The following is a 20,563-nucleotide window of genomic DNA, read 5'->3' on the forward strand; positions in this document are numbered from 1 at the left end:
GGACTCAGGAAGTAGACTACCATAAGTCACAATATATCTCAAACATCACCTATAATGGCACATTGTTACAGAGTTTCCAATCCTCCGTGATTGACATTGACGGCAAATCATTTCCACTAAGCCAGTCTTGTGGGAAGGCATGCTACTGAAGGAACATGTCATCAAAGCTATCTCAAAGTAGAGAACTAAAAACAACAAAAGTCAAATATGAAAAGGAAAGAACATTTCAGGGACTATAATGTCACCAGAGCCGGGTGAAAAGAAACAACATCAAAGGAATCCATGACATATAATCATCAATGCAGGAGGCTTTCAGGGAATCAGGTGGTAAGAAAAATTGCTAGTAGGCATTGGGGACCCCAGAAATGAGAAGTGCTAATCAAGAGAAACTACCTAGGCTGAAGGGTGCATAGCTGTCATGTGGTTATGTCTGCATTTCTCATCTGAGTCACAGGAAAGGAAGTTTCTTTAATTAGGTGCATCCGGCAGGTGTCAAATCAAATAAAATCATAAGCTTCAGTCACAGGTAGTTCTCAGCATCAATTTCAAAGAAGTGGATTGCTGGATCTACAGAATGAAGCAAAGACAGAAGAAGGGGGCTCCCTACCTAGATGCGGTTCAATACCCTTGGAAGTCAGAGTTGTGCTTCTCTGTGCTGGGAAGTAGGAAACATCTATTGGTCAAGTATCATCCATTGAACTATAATGAAGGCCACCTTTCATGCCAAGCTTTGAGGCATCCACTTAGAGATCCATCTCAGGAGCTGTGCTGAGACAGAGGGGTCTGGAATCTTGTTCTTGTGATTGGTTCAAACATAAGTGAGAGCCCAGGTTTGCACCTAACTTGGGGTGTCACATGTAGGCTTCTGAGGATTAGGGTTAAAATATCACCTCCGCCTCCTGTTGTTTAAACTCTCAATGCCTCCTTTACCTTATCCTTAAATGAAAGAATAGGAATACTCCAACGGGGGGCAAGTAAGAGAAAATACGTGTCAGGTGTTTGGCACACAGTCTATTATAAATGCAGTAAGCTTTCATAGATGGTCGCTACTCTAGTCAAAGCCAGATGGGATGAAGTCACTCTCTGGGTCAACAGAGCTGAATCAATGTGGCTGACAAATCCCAATTTAATATATTAATTTGAAGTGGCTATTAACACAGCTACCACTTGAAAAATCTGGTTAGAATACCTAATGGGTATGATGTACATTATCTGAGTAATGGCTACCCTAAAAGCCCTGATTTCACCACTATGCAATCTATGCATATAACAAAATTATACTTACACTTCATAAGTTTATACAAATTTTTAAAAACAGAAAAATTTTTCAGTCAGTTATTTACCCTTGGTGAGTCAAGGCCACTTTTGACCCCATTTGCTATTTACTCTGAGCTAACAGAGGCTCCAGCAGGTCCCAATTGCCTGGGTTCAAGTCCCAGCTTCATCCTTAACTGGCTGTATTGTCATGGGCAGAGAAATGACAACAACCATGGGTCCCACTTCATAAGGACTATGGGGATTCAAGAAGCCAATTCAATCAAAGAGCTTTGTCCAGCATCTGGCACTTAAATAGTTATCACCGGAGTCACAGAAAGCCACCATCAAGGCAAGCAGTCGCTTAACCCTGCAAGAAGTTGAATGTGCACCCATTATTCAAGAATGCCCACTATGGCCATTTCATCTCACCTCCAGTCCAACTCTAACCTTGAACCTCATATAAAAAGAATCAAAACACAAATGTAAAAATGTCCTCAGTGGTCTTTCCCGAGTAACGGAATATCCAATTCTGCGCTAATGCTCCACCATTTTATAGATTTCAAGGTGGAGGACCATCTGTATCATTTCATTTGAGCTTCACAAGCCAGTTATGTTTGTCTGCATTTTAAAGGAGAGAAAAGTAATGCTGATAGAGGCCAACGGCACAGCTGTTCGGAGGCAAAGCTGGTACTTAAATTCAGCTCTTCTCAACGCTAAGCTCAGGCCCCTTTCCATCCAGCCAAGGAAGAAAGGCAAGGCATGCAGGATTTCAGTTCTAAAATCCAGATTCACAGACATTCTCAACAGTGAAAGAAAACAGTGATTGGATCATAATAATTTTCAACCACATAATAAGAGTCAATGGCTTTGTTACAAAATAGTGGTAGGGAGGTCCCCATCTGACCCTCCAGGGCCATAAGCTTGATGAGAATGTTCTGATACTGTGCTGGCAGGGCTGCAAAAAGAGCTGTCCTCAGAAATGCATAGGTTAGTGACGTTAAGTTGTTACCAGCTGCCATTTGCAACTTTCATTCCAGGCAAGATGACGTAAAATGATTTCTGCTGTCCTCACAGACTCTGCTAACTCCTATTTTTAGTAGGCAAATCTCACACCTTTTCAACACTACTGCAGCAAAGAATGAGTTCTGAACGATTTGAATTTTGAGGGAAAGTCAGGGAGTGGTGGGAGCAGAAATCCCTTACAATTAAAGACCAGTTCATTAACGTTTTCATACATATGGATTAGCCAATTTAAGTGAGGTGAAAAAGCAGCCTTGTGAATAGATTTGTAATATCAGGAATCTCATAAAAATCTCATGCTCCACCAGCAAGTGCCCTTGGCTTAACAGCAGTGTCCTTCCTCCCCTTGTATTAATTTCTCAGGTCAGAAGCCTAAAGAAGGCAAACATCATGAATTCTACCTGAATGCCCCCACAACTTACAATCAAACAAGATGAAGATGGAGAACGGCTGTGGCCACAGTTTGGAAGCATGCTTAGGAAAGGTACCTTAGCGTCTGGACGTCTAGCGGAGCCTGACTCAGCTCCTCATGCCCTGGGCAGTGCCCTCTCATCCTCCTCCCTCCCCTGACTCCCAGGATACCGCCCTCACCCTGCAACCTCCCGACCTCCCAACTCACTGCTGGCTCCTCTGCCCTCTCCTGTGGCCACTACTACCTCCAACCTCAAAGCAAGAACTCTGCAACTCTCTTCCAATTTTTTCTCCTTTCTTTTTACACTCTTACCCTCTCCTATCTTGATGGCTTCCATGACTTTCTCTAGCATCCATACAATGGGAACTCTCTATATATTTTTTCCCCTGGTTTCAGCCTTGTTCCCACATTCCAGCCCCAAGTAAGAACCATTTACTGACACATCCATGTTGCTCGGCCTGCTGTACCCAAGCCCTAAAGAGGGTCCTTATGCACATTTCCCATTTCCTCTGAATCACCCAGAGGGGTCCTTTGACTCCATTCACACCCTTGTTCCCCGCATCCAACTGACAACTGAACCCTGATGATCCCGATCCTCACATAAACGTTTAACCCATCCTTTCATTCCCACACACAAGTTCATGCCTTTATTTCTATTGGTACATGCTAGAAGATCTCTATCTTTTCATCTCTTTTTGACCATAATATATGCCAAATACTATGAGAATAATCTGTCTAAAATACATATCAGTTCATATATACCCAATAATGCCAAATGTCTGCAAGTCTTCATAATCCAAACTCCTTAGCATCGACATTCTCCCCACATGTGTCCCCATGAGCATTTTCAGCCTTACTACCTATTGCTGCATCTAATGCATCTTATCCTGCAGCAAACTGGATCCACTCTTCTTTGAACTCCTCCCCCATGACCCAGCACTTCCCCCACGTATAAATCCAAACAATATTTCAGTGTCCAACTCATTGGAAATTCCGAACTATTGTTCAGAATTTTATATGAACTATTGTTCATATAAAAATTCAATCAATTGTCATCCTCAATACTTCAAGCATTTTAATTAATTAAGTTCTGTCAATGCCCTTCAACCAAAGACTACTAAGGACACACCTGTAGTTGAACAAGTTGAGTTTATTACCCATTGCAGTTAGAGAGACTGCACGCCATGGGAATCGTGGAGTGTCTCAATTAGAAGGTGTTAGATGGGATTTATTATAGGATTTGAACTCTGGTTAGGTTATTTGGGGAGATTTCACTCTAGAGTGAATGCTGGATGCTGTCAGAAAGCAGGAGCAATTCTTATCTAAAGAATGGGAAGGCTAGAGCAAGACCAATGCTGTATTTGGTAAAGAGGAAGCTGTCACTCTACATATGTGACACTAAGAACTGAGAGAAAGTGGATACTTGGTATTTTGTGGGTTGCAGGGTGACCTTGTTTTTGTATTGGACAAAATTATAAAGTGGTCTTGTTTTGCCTGACTCTATCATAGCCTCTGAATGGTCATATCCAATATCCGTGTTATGTGGAATTGTTGATGTCCTTAAGTCCAGCAGAAGACATCAAGGCCCAGCTGTAAGCATCAGACCAGCTCCTAACAACCTCAAGGTCTACCTGTAAGTGCCAAGCAAGCTCCTGACATCAGCGGCTGCTCTTCTTTTTCTCAGTTCTCAGCATCATCATGATGTCAATATACAGATGTAAACATTCTCTAAAGCAGAGCACAGATTATGAAGAGTAAAGCAAACTCCCCCTTGCTACAGATGCAGCTGGGTGATCAGGATTCCATTTGGGGTCCCAATGGTGAGGTGGGCATCATATTTTGGAATACAGAAAAGGAAGGACATGAGGGCAGGATTAGGATCTGGGGGAAAAAGGTAATATATTCTATACAATCTACAACTCTCAAGAATAGTGTGATATGCAGATCAGAAACCCCCTACAGCATGTTAAATATAAGAATGCCTTCATCGGCCGGGAGCAGTGCTCGCGCCTGTAATCCCAGCACTTTGGGAGGCCAAGGCAGGCAGATCAAGAGGTCAGGAGATGGAGACCATCCTGGCTAACACAGTGAAACCCCATCTTTACTAAAAATACAAAAAATTAGCTGGGTGTGGTGGTGGGTGCCTGTAGTCCCAGCTACTAGGGAGGCTGAGGCAGGAGAATGGTGTGAACCTGGGAGGCGGAGGTTGCAGTGAGCTGAGACTGTGCCACTGCACTCCAGCCTGGGCGACAGAGCAACGCTCTGTCTTAAAAAAAAAAAAAATGCTGGTAAACTGGATAAAGTTTTTCTGGTTAATAACAGATGAAAGTTGTCCACTATACTTACTATACTTATCCAAAAATGTAAAGGCACATGGGCCTTAGTGAGCTAAATGTCTTCAAACCTTTGCAGGTATATTTATTTCTTTATTGCTGTTCAATTGCTATTAAAATCCTGACCATTAAGTCTTATCCTTGATCCTGTTTCCAGCAAATATTATCAGACTACTGATATTTTCAGGTCTGAGTTTAACAGAAGGAGCAGTGTCAACTATGTCTTTCGGGACATACAGACCAGAAATGCAGCTCACATGTAAGGCATATGTAGAAAATACAAAAAAAAAATTACACCTAAAATCCTTACAAATATAATTTTCTTTCAAAAAATTTCACTTGGAAAAAGTCTACATTTCCTTTGGTTTACAGCCTATTATATATCTGGATGATCTAATTGAGTTACCAGCCCTTTGGTGAAGAAGAATGGGCAGAGGAACTTGGTTGGCAACTGTGCCATGTCTAGTCTGGGATTTCAACTGCAGTTGAAATGATGAGCATCTTAGATCTTGCTTGTTAAAAAAAATTATAAACATATTTCCACGTAAAAATCTCCAATGCCCTGTCCCTTAAATTCCTTCAATAGTAATATGTGAGGCACATTCTATAATGGCAGGGTTAATTCAATTCCACAAGTTTAGAGTAATAACTCAAGTGCAAACTATCTTCCTTCCTGCCAGGGACTCCTTCCAATACCGGTCATGTACAGCTATTATCTGCAGAGGCCACCATTGTATTGAGAACACAAGCAATACCGTGGCTCCCACCTGCAGGAGAAATGGCACCCCCACCCAAGCGAGTTCCACCTCATCCTGTTTGTAGCAGCTCCAAGTTCTCACTTTCTTCAGCCGATTTCAATTTGCAATTTTTAAGAGAACGGGTAGCCTATCACTTAACACTGTCACTGGAAGATAACATTTCAGTAATTACTCAGTGCTGACATTTTATTATTTAATCTTAAAATCCCATCAGAAATCCCTAGCCCGATAAGCTACAAACGAAGTTGGAAAATAAAACACCCGGCAAATCTGATTTGCAGTAATCAAAATGGCATTTTGTCAGATGGGAACTAATTATCAACCTGACATGACTTCAATCTGCTGCCATTTTATGAAATGAGATCCGTTTGCTCTCTGTAGAGAAGATCAGCCTTGCTGCTCCATAGCTAGATGCCCAATTTCACCTATTCTCGTGAGATTCTTCCATTATGCAAACTGGTGGTGAAGCAATTACATGCTCCAAAAGATGAAGACGAGAAATTTCACATTCACAGACTTGTCATGTTCACCTCTTAAAATGTAAGTTCTTGCCTGGTGTTAAGATGGCTTTTTTATTTTACACAGTCACCTAACAATCTGAAGAAACATCCCCTCTGAAGGCAGTTTCAGCTCCCAGGTTCAACAAGAGGGCCCTGTCACGATTACAAGGCTCTGCTTTGAGACTGCTGAACAAATGAAGGGATCATGTTCATTCCACGAACAGAATGCACACGTCTTCAGGCTTTTCAAGGCTATTCAGGGGCTACTGCTGGACCACAGACAATTATTAAGTCAAATGCTCCAAGTGGGCATGAATGTTTTAGCAGAGAATAGACGGAAGGAAAGTGGAACTTAAACAGGAGTGATTTCACCCCCGCATAGCTCGAGAATCCTGCTGGAATCTCCACGGACAGAAAGAAAGAAGAGCTTTCACTAGTCCATGCCAGGAAATGGGCTGCCTGCCTCTCATTTCATGCTCTGACATATAACTCTCCTCTCTTTTCTGATAGAGGGGAAAACTGAGTCCCTGAGATGCCTGTAAATTTCCTATGGTTTTAGTCAGTAAGCGAGGATGTTAGAGAGGTCCTTTCTACCACTCTCGGCTGCCTCTCCCAATGTGGAAAGAGAAACATCGGGCTGTATATTTTCTATTTGGTTGCCTCACACGTGTTGAAAAACTCTATTTGGTATTATTAAAAAACATTATTTATCTCTAACTCCCTTCAATTTTAAGTTTTAGAAATCAACTAACTATAAGAAAAAGTTTGGGTCAGGCATGGTGGCTCAGGCCTGTAATCCCAGCACTGTGGGAGGCCGAGGCAGGCAGATAACCTGAGGTCAGGAGTTCAAGACCTGCCTGGACAACATGGTGCAACCCTGTCTCTAGTAAACATACAAAAATTAGCAGGGTGTGGTGGTGGGAGCCTGTAATCCCAGCTACTTGGGAGACTGAGGCAGGAGAATCGCTTGAACCCGGGAGGCAGAGGTTGAAGCCTGGGCAACGAGAGCAAAACTCCATCTCAAAAAAATTTTAAAAAAGAAAAAGTTTGATATAATTAAGAAAAGAAGTCAGAGGAGAAAGGGAGGAGAAAATAAAGTTGTTTTCTGGTCTTACAATATTTAATTCTTCTTTGTGGGGCTTCACAGAGAGAACGGAACTCTCAGGAGACAGGTAATCAAGTATTAAGGAAGTTTTTGTTCAGAATGCTGCTGAGGGGTATTTTCACATGGGTTACGACATCCAGAGCAGAGCTGGGAACAGCGTGCTCGTGAGTCAGTACGTGAGTAAGCCTCTGTTCTTCCAGCACAATTGCAGCTTGTTTAGTTTGCAAACACAAATTGCCTCAGTGATCCACATTCCCAATAGGTAAGGGCCAGCGCCACACTGCCTCCTCCCGCGGCACACGCAGCTCACAGCACGTGAGCCCGAATCCACATGGAAGAACACTGGACCCTCTGAGGGGCAGCTATTCCTATCTCCACCCTGGCTCTGAAGGAGAGCATGGAGGTCAACCAAGAAAAATATCCTCATGTCAAACATAGTGGAGAAACTGTTTCACTTCAAGGTTTATGAGATCCAACAATGTTACTGTGATAGTTCATTTCGGGTGTCAACTTGGCTAGGCCATGGTTCTTAGACACTCGCTCAAACACTAGTCTAGATGTTGGTATGAAGGTATGTTTTAGATGAGATTAACGTTTAAATCAGCAGACTTTGAATGAAGCAGATGACTCTCCAGAATGTGGGTGGGCTGCATCCAAACAGCTGAGGACCTTAAGGACAAAGACTGAGGTTTCCCAAAGAAGAAATAATTCAGCTCAAAACACAACACAGAAACCTCGCCTGAGTTTCCAGCCTGCCAGCTTCCCTACGGATTTTGGACTTGTGAGTCCACACAATGGCATGAGCCAGTTACTTAAAATAAATCTCTCTCTCTCCTCGCTCTCTGTCTCCTGTTTCTCCGGAGAATCCTAACTACTAACATTGTTACAAAGCAGATTAAGCAGCCCTATTCCCTCTGAATTTCAGAGCAGAGAGGAAAGAGGCACTTGGCAAAATATCAGTTGCTTAGAAAATCGGGGAATTAAGAGTCTATGTGAAAAAAGGCTTTTCAACACCATTCAAGTGCCAAATTGAATTTCTCAGTAACTTTTTGAGTTATTCGTGAGTATGAGACATGCCCTTTGGAAGTTCCAGGCCAGGCACGGGAGCAGCAAAACCAGGGACACTTGCATTAGAATCTGGGCTCAGCCCCCGTTCTGGGTGTGTAGCCACAGGCACATGACTGAACCTCTAGAGGCATTTCAAACCTTGGTGTAAATGTGACACTAAAAAGACCAGAGATGTGAAGCACCCAGCTCAGAATCTAGAAAGATCAGTGCTCACTAAATAGTGGCTTAGGGTGATTGCTGCTGATACAAAAGCTATTAATAAAACACAGTTCCTCCCAGCCCTAAGGAGGAGAGAGACACATACAAGGATAATTAATGTTCTGTTTCCAAGACCACAAAAGTGATATTGTAGGTGACTGTCGGAACCCAGAGGAAGGGAAACTGAGTCAGCCCCAGAAGTAGAAGTTTGTACAGTGAGGTGGGGTAATGGGGAACACGCATTCCAGCTAGAGGCCATTGCACCAGCAAAGCCAGCGTCAAGCAAAACCAGATACTGGCCAGCCATACTGACTGGCCAGGGAGATGTGTGGGGATTCATTGTGCTGGGAAGCTTCCTAAAGAGCCGGCTTGTGTAAGGATGGAGACATGCACAGAATAGAAACGAGAGGAAAGGGCTGCCCCCGTGCATTCCTTTCTGACTACACTAGTGGGTTGTGCACACACAAAATTTTGACTAGTAATCACTCACTTCTAGGTATCAAAACCTCCATAATTAAAAATCTGTAATGCAAATGCAGAAGGCATTTGGAAATTAAATGGTAAAATTTTTAAATTCTTACATAGGGAGCCAGTGATATAACATAATGTGCATCGAGTAACAATGGTAATAGATGACACAACTCTGAATGTACTGCACTGTGCTTTTCATGCACGTTAAGATGAAAGAAGATATTCTGTTAACTTAAGCACACGATAGTAAAAGATACACAACACAGTGAAAGTTCTGCAGTGACTTACAGTAAATTGTTAAAAATGCTTAGCCTGTGATGAGATTAAGCCTGTTTTCAATTTTCTTTATTTTGCTTGTTTTTTCTGCAATGAATGTGAGTTGATCATGAAATGATGAAAGAGTATTTTTTTAACCCTGCCAAGAGTAAATCTAAAAAAGAAAGTGTGTCATAAATGAGTGGAATTCACTTTTATTCACAAGTATATCAGTAAGTATACTTACTTACAAGCATACCAGTAAGTATACCACCTTTATTTACAAGTATACCAAGATGCAAAAGAAAAAGTAATGGTCTTTTGAGATTGGTTTGAGATTGAGAAAAGGAAGATGTACTGTGTAGGGGCGGTACCCACCTGGATCACAGAGGCATTTGTAGCTGGTGCCCACGCTGCGGCACGTGCCATGAGCACAGGGGCTGAGGGCACAGAAGTCAATAAGCTGGGCACAGGTCGGCCCTGTGAAGCCCGGGCTGCAGCTGCAGGTAAAGTGTACCCCGTCCACATAGCAGGTGCCGTTGTTCTGGCACGGAGACGAGGCGCAGGGGTCCACCTTTTCTTCACAAGCAGATCCGAAGTATCCTGTGAAAAAACACATGAGAGCTTGAAAAAATTGAAACACATTTGCACATAAGAACTAATCAACTGAGTCTGCTCCACTGTATATTCATAACAATTAATTCATTCACAGCTTCCAGATATGTCACAACCCAACAAGATAGGTAGGTTGTTTTTCCCACCTTTAGTAATGTAGGGTTAAAAATATTAAGCCCCACAATTCCATTTTTATTGAAATATAAGGTATATGACTGTTTAGGAGTACATACATACGTGTACATGAATATATTTATGTGCACACATGTATATATGAACATGTGTGTATACTCTAGAAATATATCAAAAATAAATTAATGGTAATTTCCTAAAGGAATATGGGATTTGGATCAGCAGAGGGCTCTCCCCTCTTATTTTGTATATATTAATGGGGAACACATTTCTTATTTTGCTTTAATAGATATGACATAATCCTGAATTCAAATATTAAAACCATATCAAATAGTAAACAATGAAAAAGTCTTTTTTTCATCCTTGTCCCTTTGTCTCTCATTCCCTTCTCTACAAGCAGCCACTGTTAACAGTTTCTTGAATATATGCTTTTTAAAAAGTTGATTGTTGTAAGAGAAACAAAAGTGATCTACCCACACAATGAAATACCACTCAACAATAAAAATAAATAAATAAATACTGACACATCGTATGACATGAATGAATGTCAAAAGCATTATGCTAAGTAAAAGAAGCTAGGCACGAAATACTACATATTGTATAATCCCATTTGTAAGAAATGTGCAGGAAAAGCAAATCTGTAGATACAGAAAGTAGATAAATGGTTGCCTATGGCTGGGCCGGAAAGAGGAGTTCACTGCAAATGGACATGAGGAGTCCACTGGGGTGGATGGAAATGTTTTAAACTTGGATTGTGGTGATAGCTGCACAACTCTGTAAATTTACTAATATGCTTTGAACTGTACTTTCAAATGAATGAATTTTATAATGTATAAATTGTACACTTAAATAAAATTTTATTTTATATAAAATTATGTAAGGCTGTTAACTTTTTCTTTTAAATATGGTTACGTGTAGGTGATTTGTATCTTGTTTCCTGTGTATCTGATTCAGTATTTCTTGTTAAAAAATTATACATGCGCATATGTGTGGGTCTCTACATCTGTGCATACGTGTAGATATATATGTTTAACAATGCTTTCCATAAAACTATACTTCTTTCAATACTTTAAGAGCAGTTTGAAAATTAAATATTATTCAAATTTTAGAAATAAAAGTTAAATAATTTCACTCACATATAGTTTGTATTCTAATAGTCTATTACACGTCTCCTGTTTACATTTAAGTTTCTATTTACTCATCTTCTTATAGAACTCCTAGCAATACTGACAATTTTTGTTGTTGTTAAGGACACATTTAATATGTAAACAAACCAAAATAACTCCCAGATTTAATTATGTGAAGCACCACTCATAAATTGGCATAATCAACTTGGTATTTCTCTGTGCAGTATAGAAATATAAAATCATCCTCCAAAAAAATCCAATGCTATTCAGCATTTTATAAAATTCCTGGTAGCTTTTAAATCTTAGAAATCCTACTAAAAATGTACCATACAATCAGTTTTAATAACACTTGAATTCTCCAAAAAGTTTCTTGGCAGCCTCAAGTGGAATATAATTCTACCCATCATGAGATATGTTCCATTTTACTCTGATTGCAAAGAAGATACTTAAACATTTTTCAACATATGACAGTACTATATGTTACCGTCACTATTTAACATGATTTCAAAAATAGGATTTAATATCTCAAATCTTTTAATTTTAGAAAATAAAATAATTTTTATCTGTCTAGAAAATGCAGCATAGCTGCTTAAAATATTAAAAGGCCCATTTGATTTGCTCAAGCATGACACTAAAAGTCATTCAATATTTTTTTCTTAATATGAAGGAATAATTTTGAGAAATGAATTGACCAAGCCACCCCACAGCTTGCATTTAGTTAAATAGTGACCCAAGATTGCATCTTACGACTTGAGAGGAAAAAAAAATGGTGGGGGTGGGCGGTGGCCAGTGGGGAGCAGTGCAGGTTCTAGGTTAACCTTGTGGATGCACTGATTTCTTTACAAGAAATTCAGGCTCATGATAAATTCCATACCCAAGGCTGGGTACCAGTTTGCCCAAAACAGCAGCTCAAGGTGAATCAGAAAATCATAAATGTTAATGCTCAGAAATAGAAATCAATTTATTTTATTTTATTTTATTTTGTTTTGTTTTTTGAGACAGAGTCTCACTCTGTTGCCCAGGCTGGAGTGCAATGGCACAATCTCGGCTCACTGCAACCTCTGCCTTCAGGTCAAGCGATTCTCCTGCCTCAGCCTCCTGAGTAGCTGTGATTACACGAGCAGACCACCACGCCCGGCTAATTTTTGTATTTTTAGTTGAGACGGGGTTTTACCATGTTGGTCAGGCTGGTCTCGAACTCCTGACCTCGTGATCCACCTGCCTCGGCGTCCCAAAGTGCTGGGATTATAGGCGTGAGCCACCGTGCCTGGGCACAGAAATCAAATTTAAGAGGACATTTTGATTATTTTTGTTCCTCCAGAAGAACTGAACTAATGATGACAGAAGGTGACAGTTGAGAACTGTCAACTCTGTCAACTCTTTTAGCTGAGAACACAGAGAAGAGAAATGATCATAGGAACTGTATCCTTGAAAACTCTATGAGATTAGGTGGGTGAGAACTTGATGGAAAGAATATCTAGGGAGGGTCAAAGATAAGAAAAATCAGGAACAAGAAGCTTATACCTACGTTAGGAGCATAAAAATGAAAATTACTTAGAACTACTAGAACCCAGTAGAAGAGTTAATATTAAATATAGTTCTCAGTGGAGGTTGATAGTTAAGCATTGGATTAGCAATGTCATGGGTTAAATTGCGTCCCTCCAAAATTCATATTTTTTAAAATTAGCTTTCTCTGGTTGAGTAAAATTCATATTTTGAAGCCCTAACTCTCAATACCTCAGAATGTGGCTTTTCAGGGATAGTGCCTTTAAAGAGGTGAGTCAGTTAAACTGAGGTTGTTAGGTTGAGCCCTAATGCAATCTGACTGGTGTCTTTATAAGCAGAGAGCAGGACACAGAAAAAGACACCAGAGATGCCTGTGCGCAAAGGAAAAGACCTTGTGAGGAGGAAGCAAGAGGGTGGCCCTCTGCAGGCCAAGGAGAGAGGCCTCAGAAAAAATCAACCCTGCCAGCACTTTGATCCTGAGCTTCCAGCCTCCAGAACTAGAAGTAGATGAACTGCTTATCAGCCTCCAAAGCTAGAAAAAGATGTCTGTTGTTTAAACCTGTAGTCCTTGGTCACAGCAGCCTGAGAAGACTCATACAAATAGGGAGCATAAGGAGACAGGGAAGCGATGATTAGGATCTTGTGTTTGATTCTGTGTTCACCACCCCAGCAGTCTGAGTGACCATGGCAAGGCCCCCTTTCTCCCATCCTCCACTGCCTCTACCTGGAAAACAGGGCTGAAACTGTTTTCTTTACAAAGTCACTGTGGGTTCTGAAAAAAATACATATCAAACTTCCTAGTACGGTTCCCAGTCCAAGGCTGGAAGAATGAATGAATTAAAAATGCTAATAATAACAGCAACAGGCCAGGCGTGATGGCTCATGCCTATAATCCTAGCACTTTGGGAGACTGAGGCAGGCGGATCACGAGGTCAGGAGTCCAAGACCAGCCTGGCCAACATGGTGAAATCCCGTCTCTACTAAAAATACAAAAATTAGCCGGGCGTGGTGGTGCCTGCCTGTAATCCCAGCTACTGGGGAGGCTGAGGCAGGAGAATCGCTTGAACCCAGGAGGCGGAGGATGCAGTGAGCCGAGATAGCGCCACTGCACTACAGGCTGGGTGACAGAGCAAGACTCTGTCTCGAAAAATAAATAAACAAATAAATAAATAACAGCAACAGCTAACATCCACTGGAGGCTGATTTGCATCACCTGGTTCTAACCTTTTAGGTGAATTATTTCATTCAATCTTACTATTATAGTAGGATGTAAGAACTATAATAGCCCTATCTTACAAATGTGAAAACAGTGACATGAGAATGTGAAGTAACCTTTTCAAGTCTAAATAGCTAGTATATGGCAGAGCTGGGACACCAAGGCCAAGTGCTTACACGTCTCCTACACTGCACAGAAGAGAAGTGAATGACAAACCAATTAAGATGTTATGATGTGTAAGCAAAACCAGGACTTATGTTTCTATCCTGTTTGTGTCTTGGTGAAAGAATAGAGGATTTACTGATCAGGTCAAAATAAAGGAAAAAGTGAATTTTAGAAAGGCAATCACTCTAGCTTTATGTCAATATACTCAGTTATAAATAGTAATATAAGCCACACAGAATCGTCCAAGTAGAAATAAAAATGGGTAACAAGGAGACATAAAGGGTCATGGCTTTGGAGAGAGCCAATATTTCAATAAGAAGAGAAGTGTGGAAAATGAATAATAATGAGAGCACTGGTCAGGCCAGGTCACGACTGGTCTTATATGTTACACTTGGGAGCTTACGTTTCATTCTGAGGCTACTGGATATCATCTATTTTCATTATTTATATCTCTAATTATAGGCAATGTGGAGAGGGAATCAGAAGAGGTTGAGACCGGAAGCATGAAACCAGTTGTTTACTCGAATAATTGAGGTTGTGAGGGCCAATTTGTAGCAATAAACATAAAGAATGTGAAATATATTAGAGCATGATTTTATAAGTAAAATTATCAATTCAGGGACCACTTGGACTGTAGAAGAATGGAAGAGACGACAGAGCCCAGAGACACAATGTAACATGAGTCAAAAATGCAAATGCCAGCAGGACTCCGGTAGATAATGTTGATACAGAGGGTGGATCAGGTGTAATACAATAGGGACTGGCAGGGTCTGTGGCAAACTGGAGAAAGCATGCCCCTTCCAAAAAAGACGGCCGCCATAACCTGCAGCCAATTCGAAACATGGGGCCAGGTACCACATCTTCTGAGTGTTCAAGAAAAGTCCGAAATCCAAATTCTTGTTTGAGCCTTGTCTATTTTATTATTATTTTATTTATTTATTTATTTATTTATTTTTTGAGATGGAGTCTTGCTCTGTAGCCCAGGCTGAAGTGCAGTGACGTGATCTCGGCTCACTGCAACCTCTGCCTCCTGGATTCAAGCCATTCTCTAGCCTCAGCCTCCCAAGTAACTGGGACTACAGGCACTTGCCACCACGCCCAGCTAATTTTTGTATTTTTAGTAGAGACGGGGTTTCACCATGTTGGCCAGGCTGGTCTTGAACCTCAAGTGGACCTCAAGTGATCCACTCGCCTCAGCCTCCCAAAGTGCTGGGATTACAGGCGTGAGCCACCACACCCAGTCAAGCCTTGTCATTTTAAACTGTTGATAAATAATTTCTCCAGCAAATAAAGCATATGTATGGGCCCTGTATATGTGGCTTCTCTGTGTGAGTTAATGTTAAAGAGCTTTGAACCAAGGGGAATTGGATTTAAACACCATCTCAGCCCACTAAACTGTGGGACTTTGGGCTAGTACTTAATCACTCTGACTTTCTGCTTTTGTATCCATGAAAGAAAGATATTAATGCCTACAATTTTCATTTATTATGAAGCTTAACTGCAAAAATCTATGCAAAGCACTTGGCACAGTGACTCTCCAGTTGTAAGTGTTAATAAGAAGCAGCAATAATTATAATGTAATTTCCAGGTTTTCAGATGGGGGGACAATGTGGATAGTGTTGTTATCAAATGCAGTGGAAAATACAGGAGGAGGCTGCTAGGGGAGGGTTATGAGTTCAGCTTTGTGCAAAGTGAGTTGAGATGCTTTTGCAGTTGTTCAATAGTCATTAAATATGCAGAACTTGTGCTCAGGAGAGAGGTATGAACTAGACTGTTGACTGGGAGCCATATGCACATGGATGGGAATTGGATTCATCATAGGTATACATGACACCACTTGGGGCAAATGAACAGACAGACAAGAAAGCTCAAGGCTGGAACTCTGAACAACTGTAACTCTTGTGAGCACAAGAAAGAAGAGGAAACCAAGAGCATGTCTCATTGAGAGACCTCTCCTCTTGTTCTGCAGCTCTCTGTAGATCTCACTCTCTCCTAGCACCTACCCCACCCTGTCTGCCTCCTCCATAAGTGGTCTCTGATTTTCTTGAGATCAGGGAATGTAACTTACATGTCTTTGTATCCCTGTTGCTCAGCATGAAGCTTGGAAAACGGTAGGCATTTGACCAGGGACAGATAAATGGACAGACAGGCAGACAGACGGATGGATGAATAGACAGCTAGCTAAGTTTCAAGAAAGAAAGAAGTTGCAGGTTTTGGTCAGGAATAAAATATATTTAAAAAAAAAAAAAAAGAAAGAAAGAAGAGAAACCAGGAGAGAAAGGTGTCACTGAAAACAATGGAAGAGAGAATGTGAAAAAAATGGCACTGAACCTTGCTTGTAAATCACATGAACAAGCCCAAGCCAGCCTGCTGCAAGATGAGAGATGGCATGGAGCAAAGGAAGCTAGCACAGCCGAGGCCATTCTAGACCACTTGACCTCCATCAGTGTGGCCAGTGACCAGCTAAGCTTGCCCAAATTGCTATTGCAATGTACAAGGACTATGAGCTAAATGAGTGGCTGCCATTTTAACCACTAAATTTTGGGGGTGGTTTGTCATGCAGCAAGAGTTAACTGATAAAATTAATAGAAGCTACAGGATTGTATCTATGTGGGAATACAGGCCAGAGGGAGATTTTTGTTTTGCTTTGCTTTATGGAACAGACTTGAAAGAGTAATTGATCATACACTACAGGAAAATTTCACTAAAGAGATGATCAATAAATGTTTGCTGAATTGAATATCAAAAAGTCCCACTGCTGTTGAATCAAGGATCCTGTGTTTTATTATTATTATTAAAATTTTGCTTTTTCTTATCAGTTCAAGAAAATATAATGCAGGATGAGAATGGAACTAATACTTAATATTTTCAGAGTCTGCTAGCGTGCCTCAGTATACATACTGAGGAGAGAATACACTTTTGGCATATTATCCAGTCTAAAAAAGAAAGTGGAAAATTTCACTAAAGAGATATCAATAAATGCTTGTAGAATTGAATATCAAAAAGGCCCACTGCTATTAAATCAAGGATCCTGTGTTTTATTATCATTAAAATTTTGCTTTTTCTTACCAATTCAAGAAAATATAATGCAGGGTGAGAATGGAACTAATACATAACATTTTCAGAGTCTGCTAGCATACCTCAGTATATACTGAGGAGAGAATACACTTTTGGCATATTATACAGTCTAAAAAAAGAAAGTGGGGTATAAAATGCTCTTCTGTTACAAAGAATGACAAAGCAAAAAGAAAATGAATGCAAGGTATATCTGAATACACTTTGAAGAGATGAATGTGAGGTACAGCAATTATGAGATAATTTTCCTGGCTCACATGATTATTAATGACCGCTAGAAAAGGAATGCCAGACTTAAAGGCTGAGTCACTTTTGAGATGCTATTGCTTTAACGAGCAAATTCTCCATTTCCTTCTATCACCTAAGCTATTATCTTCTTGTTCATATGACATCCTTTTACAAATGACTCACATCTCCTTCAGCCACCCTCTAAGTGACCTTCCTAAGAGAAGCAAGAACAGGTTTTATAATTCAAAGAATGCAGAGCCAGAAAACCAAAGTTTGAATCTTCTTACTACCGTGTGACCTCAGGCTTAATCATTTTTTCTCCAATTTTCTTACCTACAAAATGGCGTTGGCTCCTACCATGAAGTCAAGTAAGGTGACACATGTGGTCAATAAATGTCGGATTCTTTTCCCTTTAAACGGTGGTTCTGGGGTAATCTCAAGTTGCCTGTATATTCAGAGTTTGTGGTTAGAGAAAGGAAGCTGGCCTGTCTGTCAGTCTGTGGAATACCATCCATTTTCACATTTGTATGAATCCCTCAGGGTCATGACCCTGGATGTCTATAAAGGGAGATTTCTGGAATTGGGAGGTGCTCACATACTGCTCTCTAAACACACAAACAGTTACTGGGCCATGCAGTGATGCTGGTGAACAGAGGTGGGGTCCCAGGGCAGACAGCCGTGGCAAGAGGTGGGAGGTAGGAGTGTCCCTGAGAACATCTCTGTACAGGCTCGAAAGGACAATCTGCTGAAGTTGTGTTTGTTAATAGCAAACACTTGTATGTACCAGGCACTGTTCCAAGGGTTTTAAATATACTAAGTCATTTAACTCTCACATCAATCCTATGAGATAAGAACTATCATTTCCCCATTTTCAGATGAGAAAATAGGGATAGAAAGATCAAGTAACTTGCCCAAAGTTACACAGCTAGTAAATGGCAGGTTTGAGATTTGAACCCAGGCAGTCAGATTCAGGTCCAAGCTCCTAACCAGCACTCTGTGCTGTGGCACCCAACACCTGGGGTATAGCAGTATATTAGTCCATTTTTGCATTACTACAAAGGGATACCTGAGACTGGGTAATTTATAAAGAAAAGAGGTTTAATTGGCTGACGGTTCTGCAGGCTGTACAGGAATCATGGTGCCAGCATATGCTTCTAGTGAGGGCCTCATGGAGTTTACAATCATGGCAGAAGGTGAAAGGGAAAGCTGGCGTATCACAGGGTGAGAGCAAGAGCAAGAGAGAAATGCAGGAGGTGCCGCACACTTGTAAACAACCAGCTGTCACGTGAACTCAGAGTGCGAACCAAGGGGATGGCACTGAGTCACTCATGATGGATCCCCGTGATCCAAACACCTCCCCCACCAGGCCCCACCTCCAACACTGGGAATTACGTTTCCACATCAGATTTGAAGGGGACAAACATCTAAACCACACCAAGCAGAAAGGCCAAGAATGAGAGGGCAGGTGCTCCAGGGTCTGTCAGGCCTCTGTCCCTTCCTGACCATGTGTATCAGAAACTACTTTTTGTCCTAACATCCATCTCTCCACTTACACTTCTGGTCACATGGCAACATAGAATAATGTCTACAGGGACCAGCCTCTTCTGCAGCTACATGTACATCTGTGATGACCTTCTGAATAACAGACACAAGTGAAAATGTCCTGAAGTCACTTCTATAGAAAATTCCTTGAAAGAAGTTGGCAAGCACCCTTTGCTCTTTCACTATTTTCCCCCTTCATCCATCCTACCATCTAGACCACACAGATGATGACCGAGTTTTTCCTAAGTTTGGTGAAAAACATCTACCCCTACACAATATGCTCAGTGAACCCCAGGGAGAATAAATCAAATATACAGGAATGTCACAGACAAGCTGCTGAAAACCAAAAATTGAGAGAAAACATTACAAGAAGCCAAAAAGAAAAAAAAAAGACATGATACACACATCAAGCAATAGTAAGATTGACAGATGACTTGTCACCAAGATCTACAGAAGCATAAGATAACAAAATGACATCTTTAAGGCACTGGAAAAATAAACTTGTCAAACAGAATTCTAGTTTCAGGGAAAATAACTTCTCGTAATCAAGTTTAATTAAGATATTTTCTGATAAAGAACAGCTGAGAAAGTTTGTTGCCAGGAGATCTAGCCATACTACAAAAATACTAAAGAAAGTTATTTAAGCTGAATAGAAATAATAATAGGTGGAAACTCAAGTCTACAGGAAGAAATTAAGGGCCCTAGAAATGGCAGTCTGGGGGAGTAAATATTCATTTTTTTCTTAATTTCTTTTAAAAATGGTTAAAAGCAAAAAGAACATTGAATTATGATGTTGTAACGTACATAGAAGGAATATACATAACAAGAGAACAAATAATAAGGGAAGTTAATAGAATTTTACTACCGTTAGGTTCTTACATTTTGCATGAAGTGATTAAATATTGATTCTAAGTAGACTCTCATAAATTAAGGGTGTACACTGTAATTCCCAGAGCAGCCACTAAAACTAAAACAGACGCAACAAAAACCCCATGCCAAAAAACCCAGCAGTATAGCTAAAAAGCCAGTTAAGAAAATAGTATCTTTTTAAATATTCCATTTACCCACCCACCCCCACCACCAGAGGGCAGGAATAGAATAAAACAAAGAACATATGAGAAAAATAGAAAATAAATAGCAATGAGGTAGACTTAGATCCAATCATATCAATGTTATGATGAATATAAGTAGACTAACACCCCAATTAAAAGGCATAGATTGTCAGACTTTATTTGGAAAAAAAAAAAAAGATCTAACTATGTGCTCTCTAAAAGAAACCCACTCCAGTATAAAGACACATAAAAATGGAAAGTAAGGACAGGTGCGGTGGCTCACACCTGTAATCCCAGCACTTCAGGAGGCCAAGGTGGGCAGATCACAAGGTGAGGAGTTCGAGACCAGCCTGGCCAATGTGGTGAAACCCTGTCTCTACTAAAAATACAAAAATTAGCCGGGTGTGGTGGTGTGCACCTGTAATCCCAGCTACTGGGGCGGCTAAGGCAGGAGAATCGCTTAAACCCAGGAGGCAGAGGTTGCAGTGAGCTGAGATCACACCACTGCACTCCAGCCTGGGTGACAGA

The 20,563-nt window shown here is 40.8% G+C and overlaps 1 protein-coding gene across 2 annotated transcripts in view; it reads right to left on the bottom strand.

Moving 5' to 3' along the window:
* Positions 1–20,563, bottom strand: part of DNER (delta/notch like EGF repeat containing) — a 358,840-nt gene that overhangs the window by 79,996 nt on the left and 258,281 nt on the right. For both annotated transcript variants that reach the window (XM_034955317.3, XM_034955316.3), the window contains exon 8: positions 9,756–9,980. In XM_034955317.3, coding sequence (XP_034811208.2) covers positions 9,756–9,980 — 225 coding nt within the window. The remainder of the gene's footprint in view (positions 1–9,755; positions 9,981–20,563) is intronic.

The sequence above is a fragment of the Pan paniscus genome, chromosome 13 (genome assembly GCF_029289425.2).
Source record: "Pan paniscus chromosome 13, NHGRI_mPanPan1-v2.0_pri, whole genome shotgun sequence".
NCBI lineage: Eukaryota > Metazoa > Chordata > Mammalia > Primates > Hominidae > Pan > Pan paniscus.